General features: G+C 60.5%; 1 protein-coding gene across 1 annotated transcript; it reads left to right on the top strand.

The window, feature by feature from the left end:
• The first annotated feature begins 989 nt into the window (after positions 1 to 989).
• MEX3D (mex-3 RNA binding family member D) lies at positions 990 to 12713 on the top strand. The gene is made up of 2 exons (XM_068420706.1): positions 990 to 1581; positions 11308 to 12713. The coding sequence occupies exons 1-2, from the start codon at positions 1062 to 1064 to the stop codon at positions 12570 to 12572; spliced, it is 1785 nt and encodes a 594-aa protein (XP_068276807.1). The 5' UTR covers positions 990 to 1061; the 3' UTR covers positions 12573 to 12713.
• Positions 12714 to 15124: the final 2411 nt, after the last annotated feature.

Raw genomic sequence — 15124 nt, 5'->3', positions numbered from 1 at the left:
TGGAAGGTCCCTGTAGAGCAGTGGCCCAGGTGGAACGAATGATTTGGAGGGAATTGTGAGCCAGCTGCCTTTGTGGGGGGAGAAACCATCCCAGCAGGGATCTGCTGTGGTGGCTTTCTGGTGAGGGAGGCTTGGGAAGGTGGGTGAGATCCCTGTGGTCTTGGGGCATCGAAGCTGCTGAAGGTGGTGCGGCTCTGTCTGAAGCAGAAGCAGATGACTGCTGCGTGGGATGAACAGAAATAACCTCTGCAAAACAGGAGCTAAAGAACCAAGGGGAAAAAGGTGGGAGAAAGGACAAAGATTTTATGTTTTCTTAACTTTTGTAACTCGGGAAGAAGGAAATACCTTTTGGTACCCAAAGCATAGCTGTGCTGTAGCTCCATCCCCTTGAGTGCCTGATAAACTGGAGCCGGGAGGAGGGGAACAGCAGATGCTTTTGCTGCTCTGGTTTTGCTCTTTGCTGGGAGACACCCCCCGCTGGTCAATAAAGGGCTCGTACAAGTCGGTACTGGACTCGTCTGTTACTTCTGAGGGAGGGTGGGAGCGATGGCCGCACCGGGGACTGAGCGTGCTGTGGCGTGAACCACCGAAGAGCCGCAGCCGGCAGCCCCGAGCCCGACTTCTTCGATTTCGGCATCGTTTTTAAGGCTCCGGGCGGTGCCTTCACGCCGGGAACCGCTCGGTGTTGGAGCTGCGGAGGGAAGGGGCGTCGTGCCGGGGCTCCGCCGTGCAGCCGGGCGGTGCGGTGCCCCCCGGCCCGACGAGTCGCTTCCAGCCCGGGCCCGGCCCCGCGCGGGGCGCGGCCGGTGGGAGCGGGACACGCGTGGGCCGCGCGCCCGGCGGGGCGGGGCCGGGGCCGCCCGGCGGTGCGGGGCGGGGGGTGCGGCGGGCGCATGCGCGCGGCGGGGCGCGGCCCATTGTTGGGGCGGGCTGACGTCGGGGCGGGGCGGGCGCGCGGCGCGGCGGGGGGCGCGCAGAGAGGCGGCGGGCAGCGGGCACCGGGCAGCGACACCGCCCCGGCCCGCTCCGCTCCATCCCGGCCAGCCGCCGCTCCCGCCGCCATGCCCGGCTCCATCTACCAGCCCGAGGGCGGGCAGCCCGCCCGCGGCCCGCCGCGCTGCCTGGCGCTGCTCAGCCCGCCGCCACCCTCCGGGCAGGAGCCGCCGCCGCCGGCGGAGCCCGAGCCCGAGCGGGAGGGGCCGCCGGTGCAGGACGAAGCCGCCGCCCTGAGGTTCGCCCTGGACCAGCTCTCGCTGCTGGGGCTGGAGGAGGCGGGCGAGCGCGGGCTGCGGGCGGCGGAGGCGGGCGGCGCGGGGCCGGAGGAGCCGGAGGCGGCGGCGGGAGGCGCGGGGCCGGGCGGCCTGCAGGCTCGGGAGCGCGGCGGCGGCGGTTCCCCCCCGGCCGCCGGTACCGCCTCCCCCCCGGCCGCCTTCGGCAACTTCGCCCCGCACCTGGCGCCGCCCGGCGCGCTGCTGGCCGAGCCGCTGGCCGCCCTGGGCAGCAGGAAGAAGAGCGTGAACATGACCGAGTGCGTGCCCGTGCCCAGCTCCGAGCACGTCGCCGAGATCGTGGGCCGCCAAGGTAACCCCCGCCCCGCGGGGACCCCCCCTTTGTCCACCCCCGCGCCTGCCCCGGGGCTGCGGCGGCGCCGCCTCCCGCGGGCTGCCCCGGCCCGGCCCGGCCCCGCTCCATTCGGGTCAGTTTTAGGGCTTTTTTGTCTCCGTGCCCGGCAGCGCAGAGGCGGAAACTTAACGGCGAGAGATCCCGCGGCCCTGAAAACTCCTCCCGCGGCCGCGCCTCGGCCCTGGCTTTCAGGGACGAGCTGCTCCTCTTTGTGCCTTTCCTCAACTGTAAATATTAATTAAACATCTATAGGGCAGCAAAACGGCACGGGGGGAGGGGGGATAAACACCTTGTGCAGACGGAAAGTTCCCGGGTGCCACGGGAGTCCGTGGGAGCAGGCAGGGCACGAAGTGCAGGCGAAAGCTGTGATTTTATTGTAGTTGAGTCTCTCTTCTCCTCCTTTCCCCTCTATCTCAGACTTGGCATGTCAATGATATTAAATATCTCAGCCTTAGTGTATAAATGATAATTAATCCGCTCGTTTATGAGGTGGCTGAAGCTCGGGGGGGCACGGAGCCCCGCTCGCACTCAGCTGTCACAAAGGGACACCCGGGGAACGCCTCAGCCCCAGCCCTCGCCCGGGGTGGGTGTGCCTGGCGTGGGCTTTGTCTCAAGGAAATCTGAAATAACCCTTAACCAAAGTTTCACCGTTTCTTAAAAAAAAAAAAAAAAGACAAGACACCCAGGGAGGAGGATTTTAAAAAAATATATAAAATAAAATAAAAAGGAAGGGAGCCGCTGCCCGCAGGAATCCCAGCGGCGATGGGCAGCTCAGCTCGCGGGGACCGTGACCTCTGGGGCGTCTTCACCGTGCAGGGCTCTGGCACCCCAGCCTTGCCCTGGCTCCCACAGCTCCCATCCCTCCCCAACCAGGGGGCTGCGGGGCGAGGGGCTGGGGGGGCGTTTTTTTTCCTGGGGGGAAGCGGGGAGCTGGGCAGCCTCATTGTTCTCTTTGTTAGCCAGAGCCATGCTGTGATGAGCGCGGTGACATCATGCTCTGCGCTTCCCATTGGCCTGCGCTGCCTCCCAGCCGGCCCCGCTTCCCGGCCTCCCAACTTTCCGTGCACCCCTCGTCGGTCCCACCGCCCCGGCCGTGGGGTCCCACCGAGCTGCCGAGCCCGGCCGGGGTTGCTGAGCAGCGTGGCGAAGCCCACAGTGTCACTGGAGGAGAGGGGCACGGCACCGCATCCTGCTCGGGTGGATCCTGCTTCTCCCTGGGCTGGATGGGGACCTGGATTTGGGGGCTTTGCCGGTGGGCTCTGCAGAACCCTGGGGTCCGGCAACTTGAAAGCAAACCTGTGACGGGGTCTGGCCTCTGCTGGGAAACACGTTGGCTCTGTGAGTTGGAGGAGGTTGGAGGAACGGCTGCTTTCGGGCCAGCGAGCTGTTGGTCGCACCCTTTCTCGCAGCAGCTGGGGTTGGGTGTTTCGGCTGTGATGAGGCCCCAGTGCTGCACCTCCAGCACCCCGATGAGTTAAATGGGCACCTGGGTACCTGCCCTAGACACCTCATGCAGAGTTTGGGTGCTCGCTAAGCTCCGTGGGCTCATGGGGCTTCTGGAAAAGAGCTGTAAAAGAAATTACTGTACCAGCTTGAGGAAGGGTGCTGGGGGGCACTGTGTCCTGCTGGTGGGCTCGGAGGGGACCTAGGGCCAGTGACGTGCTGGAGCTGCCTGCTGCTGCCCCGGCCCGTCGGCAGGAACGGCTCTCCCCAGGGATTTCCCCCATGTGTTTCCTTCCCCTCTCCTGGTCTTGGCTTTTCTGCAGCTCCCGGCCTGTTTGGACGCTGTGCTGTGACCCCCTTGTGCTGGGTTTTTGGCGTGAGGGGGGGGATCGTCGTTTGGCACCCCTGGTTCTCGCTGGCGGGGGGTGTGGTTGGGCAGTATCCGAGGGGACAGGGCTGTCAGCGTAGTTTCTTTGTGCTCTGGCTGCTCTCCGGTGCTGCCGGCAGCTGTTTTAAATCAGGGACGCGAGGCGGGTGCAGCCGGAGCAGGGGCGATACCGAGGTCATTTGCAGCTGCCCGCCCCTCTGGGTCTCACACTGAACTCGAAAATGAGCAGAGCCCTTCTCGCTCACCTCATCCTCCTGCACCCGTGCTGCCTCCTGTGTCCTCCTGGTCCCCAGGTCCCCCCGTGAGAGTCTCCCTTGGTCTTCGGTAGCCCCGTGGCAGCGGGGCTGTGGCTGCGCAGCAGCGTGGAGCTGAGCCTTGGGGTACTTCGTCGGGCCTGGCATCGTTTGGGTGGTGAGATGTGCTGCTGCGGAGCTGGGTCGCGCTCCCTCAGACCGTGTCCCCGTCACTCTTTGCCTTCCCTGTGCTACCCAGCCCAGCCGTGACCCGGGGAGCGGGTGCTAGTGGTGCCGCCACACTCGGTGCATAGGAAGGGATGAAGACGTGGATATGGGGTGCCCTGGAAGGCTCTTGCGTTGGGGCGAGGCTGGGTTTCTTTCCCCATACACCGTGTGCTGAGGAGCAGCTCTCGGGGCGCTTTGGGACCGGTCCTTCTGTCCCCAGAGCCTGGCAGCCCCTTGCTGCCGTTGGGGTGAGCAGGGACGTGGCTGGGAGGTCCCGGCAGCTGGGGCAGCGCTTTTCCTGTCAGACCACTGCAGGGCTGTCCTGCGCAGGCTGAGCTGGGACAGACTCTATTTCTCCTACTTCTCCTGGTTTTTTTTTTTCAATTTCCTCCAGATCCACTAATTTAACCCTTCCCAGAAGGGAGCAGCAGTGGCTCAGCAGGTAAATCTTTGTTGTATAAAGCAAATCTGTGTTTTCTTAACTGAGCTGGAGAGGTGCTTGCCGTGACCCCTTGTCCAGATGGGCATCAGCAATGGTGCAGAGCAGCATCTGCCAGCCAGGATCTGCACCTTGTTTTCTCCTTGCCCACATGGCTACTGAAAGGGTCATTAGCCATTGGAAGGGGCTGCCCAGGGAGGTGGTGGAGTCACCATCTCTGGAGTTGTTTAAGAAAAGACTTAGTGCCATGGTCTAATTGACATGGTGGTGTCAGGGCAATGGTTGGACTCGATGATCCCAGAGGGCTCTTCCAACCTGATTGATTCTGTGATTCTGGCGGGATGATGTGGCTGTACACCAGCTTGCTGGTGTCCCGGCTTTGGAGGTTCATTTCCAGAAGCTTCTGTCCCAACGAGGCCAAGAGGTACAACCAAGAGCCCTGGGCTCTACCCTCCTCTCCTACGCCGCGTGCCTGTTGTGGGACGGAGCCAGCCATGGTCCTGTCCTGGGCTCCGCTTCCCCACCTGCCCCACGCAGGGGCCGTTAGCAGCTTGGCAAAGGATTTGGGGAAGTTGCTGTTTAGAGAAGACGCTGGGATGGTAGAAGGGGAGATCCGGGGAAGGGTGAAATACAGCAGCTCTCCTCCCTGTCAGAGCTGGGATGCACAGGGAGACCACAGGCCTCAGTTTCTGGGCCAGCCTGAGCATCTGAAAACCTGTGGTGGATTGTCAGGGCTGCGATGAACCCTCTCATGTTTCTGAGCCCTGGGCTGCTGCTCTCTGCTCTCCTCTACCCATCACGCCACATCCTTTGAGGCTGACCTGGCCGCCTCCTCCCGCCTCTCTGAGTCCGTAGCAGAGCCAGAAACTCCTGAAGTCAGTCGCACAGATTGATCCGATCGCTGAAGTATCTGCCTGCGCATCTTGGCTCTGGCCCCGGCTTCCTCCTCTCTGGCCCGAGGCAAAGAGCCCAGCCTCCCTGCCTCGCTTTTCCCGGCGTCTGGAGAAGAAACAAAGGTGTGATGTGCTTGCCTCCCGCAGTGTGGTTGCGAGGATGAATTAATTACTGTTTGCAGAGAGGTGGGAAGAAACGCTCAGCGAGAGGGGGGATGAGACGCGGTGGAGGTGCAACGTGTTCTCCTCCACGTCTGGCCCCGGTCCTGGTGCATCCTGTGCCGTTTGCCTGTAACGAAGGGGACTGGGAATGCTTTTAACGCCGGATCTGAGGTCAGGAGATGCTGGGGAAGAGGAAGGGCAACGTCTTTCTGCAGTAGGTAGCACCCTCCAGAGGGCTGGGTGCAAGGCATCAGCCGGCTCCCGAGCTGCGGAGGCTGTGATGGACACAGTCCTCCTGGTTGATGCCATCAAAGGCTCCTCCAGAAAAGCTCTGTCGGCTCATTCTTGGCTTTTCATAGCTTGGAGCTGGGTGCTGCAAGCGCAAAGCTCTTTGGGCAGACGGAGATGTGGTCTGGCCAAGGGGATCGGCTGGCTTTGTCTTCCTTACGTGGAGGAGGCCACCTTATGTCAAAGCAGGCGCTGCCCGGGCTGTGCTGGGGATCAGGGAGTGAATGAGCTCTGTCGGGTCTCTTATTTCTTGCCTGGGTACCAACAGGAGAGCAGAGGATGGAGAGGTGCTTCCCAGCCCGCTGCCCCAGCCTGCGCTGTACTGGTGTTCATGGGCTCTTGTGATGGTCGCAGCCCTGATCCAACTGGGGCTCCTGGCAGAGGGCAGGAAGCCCTCTCTTGGACCTCAGAGGTCCTCTCTTGGATGGTGCCAAGAGAGGATGTTCAGGGACAGCAGCTGCCTTTCCTGGGGTGCTGCCTCCGTCACCACATCATCCCGGGGACAATCCCCTGGGATTCTGTTTCTTGTCCAAAACTAGTAACTTCTGAGCCCGAGGGCAGGTGGGACGGGTCCAGCCAGGGCACCGTGGCTCTGTGGGGCGGCTTTGTGGAGCGGAGCGTGCCAGGAGCCGTGTGGGGTGGGCAGAGAGCAGCTCAGAGCTGGCACCAGCGGGAGGGAGAGAAGGGTGTTCAGTCTGGAGATGGGAGGGTTTGAGAGGAGCATCCACCTCGTACCCCTCCGTCGGTGCCATCTCTGCAGGCAGAGCTGGGTGGTGGCGCGAGGGGCTGCGACTCGGTGGGGGTCACGTGTGCTTGAGACCCCCCGCAATGAGGGTGTTCGCTTGCAGCTGAGCATGGCCAAGGGTTGTCATGATGAGTTTGGCCCACGGGGACTCGGAGCTCTGCCAAAGAGCTGTGACACGGCCACTGAGCCTCTCCTGGGCTTCGGTGAACCCCAGGCTCTGGTGTTGAGAAGGGATTTGTTGAGGCTGCAGCACCCCTGGATCTGCCCCCCACCGCCTGCGGGTTTGGAGGTGGTTTGTTCTGGATCTGAAAAGTGCTTCTAAAGCCACCTTGTTTATAGGCTTGTAGCAAGTCTGGCACCTTGTTTTGCTCCTCCCTCCTCATTAATGCTGCGAGCTGGCACTTAGCAAGGGAAAACATGGGAATGCCGACCGCTGCCGCTGGGTTGAGGTACGGCGCTTGATCCGGCACCGACTTCCCCCTGTACCCGAATCCTGGGGTCAGTTTTGGGCCCCTCACTGCAAGAAAGACCTTGAGGTGCTGGAGCGAGTCCAGAGAAGGGCAGTGAAGCTGGTGAAGGGTCTGGAGCACAAGTGTGATGAGGAGCGGCTGAGGGACCTGGGGGGGTTTAGTCTGGAGAAAAGGAGGCTGAGGGGAGACCTTCTCGCTCTCTACAACTGCCTGAAAGGAGGGTGTAGTGAGGGGGGGTATCGGTCTCTTCTCCCAGGTAACAAGTGACAGGACGAGATGAAATGGCCTCAAGTTGCACCAGGGGAGGTTTAGATTGGAGATCAGGGACAATTTCTTCACCCAAAGGGTTGTCAAGCACTGGCACAGGCTGCCCAGGGCAGTGGTGGAGTCCCCATCCCTGGAGGGGTTGAAAAGCCGTGTAGATGTGGTGCTGAGGGACATGGGTTAGTGGTGGCCTTGGCTGTGCTGGGTTAATGGTTGGACTTGATGATCTTAAAGGTCCTCTCCAACCAAAACGGTTCTGTGATTCAGAGGGATGCAGCCATCCAGGACGGCGTTTTTACAGTGTGTTTGCGTGGGGGCTTGTGGAGACTCGCCTGAAATGTCTCATACTGGTGAGACACTGGCCCAGGGTGCCCAGAGAAGCTGTGGCTGCCCCCTCCCTGGCAGTATTCAAGGCCAGGTTGGCTGGGGCTTGGAGCAACCTGGTCTGGTGGAAGGTGTCCCTGCCCAGGGCAGGGGGTTGGAACTAGATGATCTTTAAGGTCCCTTCCAACCCAAACCATTCTATGATTCTATTCTATGATACTGGTGCGGATCGTTCCCCCAGTTTCAGGTTGCTGGTTAAACCACCCGTGTCGTGCGGTTCGAGTACGTCTGGCCCTTGGGATGGCTTTGGGGGGCTTGGCATGGCGTCAGCATCTCCCCAAGCGTGGGCAGGAGCGGCCTCTGCCCACCAGCTCTCCAGGGCGTGGATGGGATGGAGGACAGGGGTTGTACTGCTGTGAGGTTGTGTCTCTTCACTGGTCCCTGGTGCTGCAGACCCGTAGCTCGCTGTGCTCTGGGGGTGTAAATGCTTTACTGAGTCTCAGCCCGCGGACGCTGCCCATCCTTCCCCATCGGGGCTTTTAGGACCTGCTGCCTTGGGAATCCCCACGGCCGAGGGGTGACTTGGGTGGAGTTTGGGACTGGGGGCAGCAGCAGGATGGTTTATTCCCTGGGTGAGGCCACGGTGCTGTCCCAGCTCTGCTCCCACCACGTCCCTGACGCACCCATCCGGGAGCACTCGCCGGTGTGTCACGATGACGGAGGCTCCTCGAGTGCAGTTCCTGGTGCAGGTGCCAGCACGTGGCCTCAAGGCAAGCGCCTTCCCCGGCCCATGCCTCCTTTTCCGCGATGTTTCCCCGCATGGCTCCGCAGGCAGGGGGGCGAGCCAGCATCCCTCGCTGCCCCAGACCTGCCGCCCTCCTCTTTTACGCCAGGATTGGAAAAACCAGCTCTGCCCCGTGGTGCGTTTCGCTGTGCTGCGGTGGCCCCGGCAGCGTCCGGCAGCCGCAGGTTGTATGCGTTGTTCCTGCCCTGCTTGTTAGAGGAGGGTGGAGCTGGCCCAGCCAGGCACCCCTTTAATTTTTAACCCAAGTTTCTGGCTTTGCCCCTAGGAAGGGCTTGAAAGAAGCAGCTGGATAAACTCTTCCTCCATTTCGTGCTGCCGTAGCATCAGTTCAGTCCCGCCGCTGCAGCCGGCACGGTGGAGCAGGGCGAAGAAGAGCCTCGCTGTGCTGTACCCCCCGCGGGACACGGCTCCCGAGCTGCTCCTGTTCGCAGCTCCTGGCAGCTGCCGATACCTTTGGATCTTGAAATTGCTGCTTCCTGCTGTGAAGGGCGAATTTCGGACCTTGGGGGTGAGGCTGGCAGCCGTGGGGGGCACCGGCAGAGCCCCACGGTGGCTCCCAGCCCAGCCCCTGCCGCTGCCACCGTGTTCGTCCCGATTTGCCAAGTAGTGGAGCAGGGGGAGAGCTTATAGCGGGTACCAGAATAAATCTGGGAGGGAAACATGGGAGTCGCAGGCACCTCGCTCTGGACAGCCTCGCAGGAGCTGGTACATGCTTAAAAAACCTTCACCTTTGATGGTTGCTGGTTCTGCCCTGCCCCAGTGACTGGGCCGTTGCTTTCCCCACCATATGCCCCCAGCCATAAATACATCTTCCAGTTGTTGTCCTAAATTAGGAAAAGCCTGGACAAACCCTTCTCCACCCACATTCCTCCTCCTCATGTCCCCACGGCTGCTCAGAGGCTTCTCCGGCTCTGTGGACCGGGGCAGCTCTGTGCCATCGCCAGCCCTGCCTCTGCCTGGCCGAGCCCGGCTGGTCACACGAAGGGTTGAATTTGGGCTTGTTGCACTGCCCCAAGCCAGGAGTGAATCCCTGGGGCGATGCAAGGCGGGGAGGAACGTTTGATTGCAACAAGTGCTCGGGGGTGGCCTTCGAATGCTTTCAGCCTGGCTTGTGTGAAGGGGGGAGATCTCAGCAGGTCTCAGCAGTGTTCAAGGCCAGGTTGGATGAGGCTTTGAGCAGCCTGGTCTGGTGGATGGTGTCCCTGCCCATGGCAGGGGGTTGGAACTAGATGATCTTTAAGGTCCCTTCCAACCCAAACCAGTCTGTGATTCTAGGTCTCGTGCCTCCCCAGCTCTATCTGCCTGCTCCCCTCCCATATTCCCCTCCAATCCTGGGACCTTTGCAGGCAGCAGGTATGGCACGTGCAGAGCTGCCAGCACCCCAAGGCAGCCTAGAGCCAGGCAGGGGCTGTGCAAGCTGCTTTTGAGGTTTTTTTGGAGGAAGTGTCTGGAGATGCTGGTGTTGGCTCCCTGGATGTGTCTATCGGAGGGGCTGGTGCTGCAGGAAAGCCGGGCTGTGACAGCCAGGACAGCTGCTGCCCACTTACTTTGGCAGTTTTTAACTTCTTGTTATTCACAATGCTTAACGCCCGGGTCAACGCACCGCGCTGGTGTCTCCAGGACCAGTATGGCCCCCGTTAGGGCTCTGCTTTCCAGCTCTTAGCGAGCGCAGATTGATTTACCAGGTTGGGACAGACTTGCCTGAACATCCTGCACCACCCCAGCCCCAGCTGAGTCTCTTCAACCTTTGGGGCTCTCCCTTCTCCAGCCTTGCAGCTGGAAGAGCAGCCCTGCCCTTCCTCAGGGAGCAGCTGGGAAGAGGAGGAGGAGGAGGAGCAGTGCCCCGGGGTTGCCGTTTGCGGAGGAGCCAGCCGGGCGCTTGCGGCTGCCTTGGCTGCGGCTGCGAGGAGTCGAGCTCTCCCCACCAGTGCGCGACTGTTTATCGACGCGGATCTGCAGCAGCAGCGTTCGCAGTGGACAGGGACTCGGGGCTCTGATCACGCAGGCTCCATCCCTGCGGGTTCCCGGCTTTGCTTTGGGTGCCCTGCGAAGCTCAGGGCGTGTGGGAGGTGGGAGATGGGGTCACTCGCCCTCGTGTGCCGGGAGCGGAGGGTGCCCAGCCGGGCTGAGCTCCTGGGGCGATGCGCCTTGGCTCGTGTGGGTTTAATGAAGCGCGGGCAGAGGATGGAACGAGCAGGGCTGGGGCTGCGGGGAGCGGTGCTGCGGCTGGAGGAGGCTCCTCGGTGAGAGCAGCGACGACCAGTCCCAGAGGAGAGCAGGAGCCTTTTGCTGGCCAAGCACCGCAGGGACTCGCAGCCGGAGCCCACAGGAGGGAGGGGGCAGGGGACTGGCCCCGGGGCTGTGCGAGGTGACGGCAGAGCTGGCAGCGAAGCCCCGCTCTCCTGCGTCCCAGCCTGGACTCTGCCTGTTGAATCATGTTCCTCGCGCGGGGGAAGCAGGTCTTTCCAGAACAGGGAGAACGAGGTGGGGGGGTGCCTGTGCACGGGGTTGTCCCAGCTCCCCTGTCCCTCCGGGGCCATCGCTGCCGCTGTTGGGGTGCGGCCAGGGCTGTTTCTCGGGTTTAGCTGCTGGCTGAGTGGTGCAAACGTGCAGGATCCAAACGAGCCTTTTCCTTCCCTTCCATCTTCAGTATCTTTTTTTTTTTTCCCTTGCACCTCCTTAAACACCTTTTGGGTAAATCCAGCTTCCGGAAGGTGCCCCCGTGGCTGCCTGCCCCGGCCCCTCTCTGCCCACGCGTTACCCCAGCCCTCAGGAGCCTGGTGTGTCTTGGACGAGCCGGTGCAGCCCCTCAGCACTGAGCTGTGAGCCTGTGGCTGCCTTCGAGGCGGGAGGGTCCCCTCTCTCCAAGGGTGTCCGTGCTGCAGGTGCAGAACCAAAAGGACCTGCTGGTTCCTGCTCCATCTCCCCATCCTGGGTGGGCAGGGGGTCCCTGCAAGGTCTCAGCTTTGACGTGTCATTCTTTTCCCCTCCTTGCTCTGCAGGTTGCAAAATCAAAGCCCTGCGCGCCAAGACCAACACGTACATTAAGACACCGGTCAGGGGCGAGGAGCCCGTTTTCATCGTGACTGGGAGGAAGGAGGACGTGGAGATGGCGAAAAGGGAGATCCTCTCGGCCGCCGAGCACTTCTCCATGATCCGGGCAACACGCAACAAAGTGAACGGGCTGACGGGAGCGATGCAGGGGCCCCCCAACCTGCCGGGACAGACCACCATCCAGGTGAGGGTCCCGTACCGTGTGGTGGGGCTGGTGGTGGGGCCCAAGGGAGCCACCATCAAGCGGATCCAACAGCAGACGCACACCTACATCGTGACGCCCAGCCGGGACAAAGAGCCCGTCTTCGAGGTGACGGGCATGCCCGAGAACGTGGACCGGGCGAGGGAGGAGATCGAGGCGCATATCACCATGCGGACAGGCTCCTTCATCGACGTCAACGCCGAGAACGACTTCCACACCAACGGCACCGACGTCTGCCTTGACCTGCAGGGCAGCCCGGCCAGCCTGTGGGCCAAGGCCCCCCACCCTGCCCGCCGCCCCTCGGCCACCCTCCGCAACGACAGCCTCAGCTCCCTGGGCAGCGCCTCCACCGAGTCCTACTACAGCGGGCGGGTGGCGGACGCCAGCCCCACCAGCCCCTACAGCACCAGCAGCGGCTTCACCTTCAGCGAGCCCCCGGCCCCGCTGGGCTCCGAGGAGTGCGACTTCGGCTTTGACTTCTTGGCCCTCGACCTCACGACACCCACCACCATCTGGTCGCCCTTTGAGCGCTCAGGCAACCCCTTGCAAGCCTTCAGCAGCTGCTCCTCCATAAACGGCTTGCAGAGACGGAACAGCGGCACGGCCACGCCGCGCCACTCGCCCACCCTCCCCGAGAGCGGCAGCGTGACCCTGGACCACCCCTTAGCGCGCCGCATCCAGAGCGACCCCGTCAGCACCTTGTCCTGGCTGCCCACCCAAGGCTCGCTGTCCTCCTTCTCCAACAGTACCGGTTACTCCTCCTCCTCCTCCCTGCCCGGCAGCGTCTCCGCCGCCTCGGGCTCACCCACCGACTCCAGCAGCTCCGACGGGCACCGTAAGAGCTCCCGCGAGTGCATGGTGTGCTTCGAGAGCGAGGTGATCGCCGCCTTGGTGCCCTGCGGCCACAACCTCTTCTGCATGGAGTGCGCCATGCGCATCTGCGGCAAGGCCGAGCCCGAGTGCCCCGCTTGCCACACTCCCGCCACGCAAGCCATCCACATCTTCTCCTAGCCACACCTGGTTCGCTGCGGCGGCCAGCCCTCCCCTCCACCCCAACGCAGCTTTTTAAGGACTTTAAACTTGTTTAAATCAAGCTTTTTATTTAATAACGGATCCGATGGGGCGCACGGGGTTGGGGTGGGGAAGGAGAGGCTGCTGCTTGCTGGCTGGAGAGGGCAGGACGGCGGGGCGGGAGGGTGGCCGAAAACACAGGGGGTCGGGAGGGGTGGGGAAGAAGGGGGCGACGAGGAAAATGATGAGGAAGAGGGGTGTGAAACTGCGGAGAGGAGGAAACTCCGATGTTTACAGAATAGCTTTAACTCTTCACCCGGCTGTGGCGGCTGGGAGGAGGAAGCCCAGCTGTTCTTCAACAGTCCTTCCCAAATAACAGTATTCAGTTTGCAAAGTTAAATAAACAGAAAAGGTCCGGTTGCACTTTTTATTTTTAGGACACGCAAGGGTTGTCTTTTTATTTTTTTAAAATCATTCTATTATTATTATTATTATAATTTTTTGGTTGTCATTCTTTTTGTATGTAGTTATTTTTTGGATGATTCTTGACGGTTCTATAAATATATATATATATATTTTTTTTTTTTTTTTGTAACGCAGGTCTATCTTCTATTTTGCCAATGTGAAAACTGCCCAAAAATGTGTGACAAGGGGTTGGTTGGGGGTTGTGGCTGGAGGGGCCGGGGAGCTCACGGGACAGAGGAGGGGCACAGTTAACACGCCATCTCGGAAAAACCAGACAGATTTCTATCTCCTTTTCATTTTGTGGTTGGTGTTTGTTTGTTTTTTTTTTTTTTTAGTTTTATTTTTTTATTTTTTACCTCTTTATGTATATGTAGGGAATTTATAGGAAAATATGTACTTTATTGAATAAATTTTAAAAACTAAAATATATTTTATTTTAAAAAGAAAATAACGGACCTTTAACCTTACATGGCTAAAGTACTGATTATATATTTGCTGAGCTGACTTGACGGTTATGAAAATTGTATCAAGAGTTTTATTTTTTGACTTCAAAGCCTTCTTAATAAAGACTTTTTACTATATATGAATTCATGCGCTACCTGCGGTGTCTCACTGCCTGCAGCCCTCGGCACCGGCCGCCCTGCTCTGCTGTTGGGTTGGGTGTCCCTACGCCTGGTTTTGCTTTTCAGCGGCGTTTACCCTCTGCTTTCCGTGTGCTGGGACACGGACCCTCCTACAAACCCCACGGCCAAGCCGTGACTCCGTGGGGCAGCCGGGGCGCGATGCGGGATGGGGTGATGGGGAAAATGCGCCCCTCGAGCACCCCGGGGCCTCGCTCCTTCGCTGGGCGCCATCGTCGGGCGACGGCGGCTGCACGCCCCGCGTCCGCATAGAGTCATAGAATCACAGAGTCATTTTGGTTGGGAAGGACCTTTGAGATTATCAAGTCCAACCGTTACCCCAGCACTGCCAAGGCCACCACTAACCCATGGCCCTCAGCACCACATCTACACGGCTTTTAAATCCCCCCAGGGATGGGGACTCCACCACTGCCCTGGGCAGCCTGTGCCAGTGCTTGACAACCCTTTCAGTGAAGAAATTGTTCCTGATCTCCAACCTAAACCTCCCCTGGCACAACTTGAGGCCGTTTCCTCTCCTCCTATCACTTGTTACACGGGAGAAGAGACCGACCCCCCCTCGCTACACCCTCCTTTCAGGCAGTTGTAGAGAGCGAGAAGGTCTCCTCTCAGCCTCCTTTTCTCCAGGCTAAACTCCCCCAGGTCCCTCAGCCACTCCTCATCACACTTGTGCTCCAGACCCTTCACCGGCTCCGTTGCCCTTCTCTGGACTCGCTCCAGCACCTCAAGGTCTTTCCTGTAGCGAGGGGCCCAAAACTGAACACAGGATTCGAGGTGCGGCCTCACCAGTGCCAAGTACAGGGGGATGATCCCTGCCCTAGTCCTGCTGGCCACACTACTGCTGATACAAGCCAGGATGCCACTGGCCTTCTTGGCCACCTGGGCACACTGCTGGCTCATATCCAGCCGCCATCGACCAACACCCCCAGGTCCTTTTCCCCCAGCCACTTTCCAGCCACTCTTCCCCCAGCCTGTAGCGGTGCATGGGGTTGTTGTGCTCCAAGTGCAGGACCCGACACATGGCCTTGTTGAACCTCACACAGTGGCCTCAGCCCATCGCTCCAGCCTGTCCAGACCCCTCTGCAGAGCCTCCTGCCCTCCAGCAGATCAACACTCCCACCCAACTTGGTGTCACCTGCGAACTGACTGAGGGGGCACTCAACCCCCTCGCCCAGCTCTCCCTGGCCGCACTGGGGCTTTCAAGGCGGCTGTCAGAAGTGCCGTCAGTCCCTTTGGGGCGCAGTGACTCCTGAAAGGCTGCCTGGGCGCCTGTTTTCTCCCTGGCTGAAAGCTCGGCTATTAATGGAGCTCCAAGTCTGTGTCTATGAGCTGCACATGGCGTGAACCCGCCTACGTGATTTGGTAATGAGCCACATGCCACTGACAGCCCTTGGGTAATTAAGGATTCATTATTTTTTCATCAGAAAATGTCTTTGTGTATTCCCTGTT

Source organism: Nyctibius grandis, chromosome 31, assembly GCF_013368605.1.
Source record: "Nyctibius grandis isolate bNycGra1 chromosome 31, bNycGra1.pri, whole genome shotgun sequence".
Lineage (NCBI taxonomy): Eukaryota > Metazoa > Chordata > Aves > Nyctibiiformes > Nyctibiidae > Nyctibius > Nyctibius grandis.
This window is presented reverse-complemented; position numbering and strand designations above follow the sequence as displayed.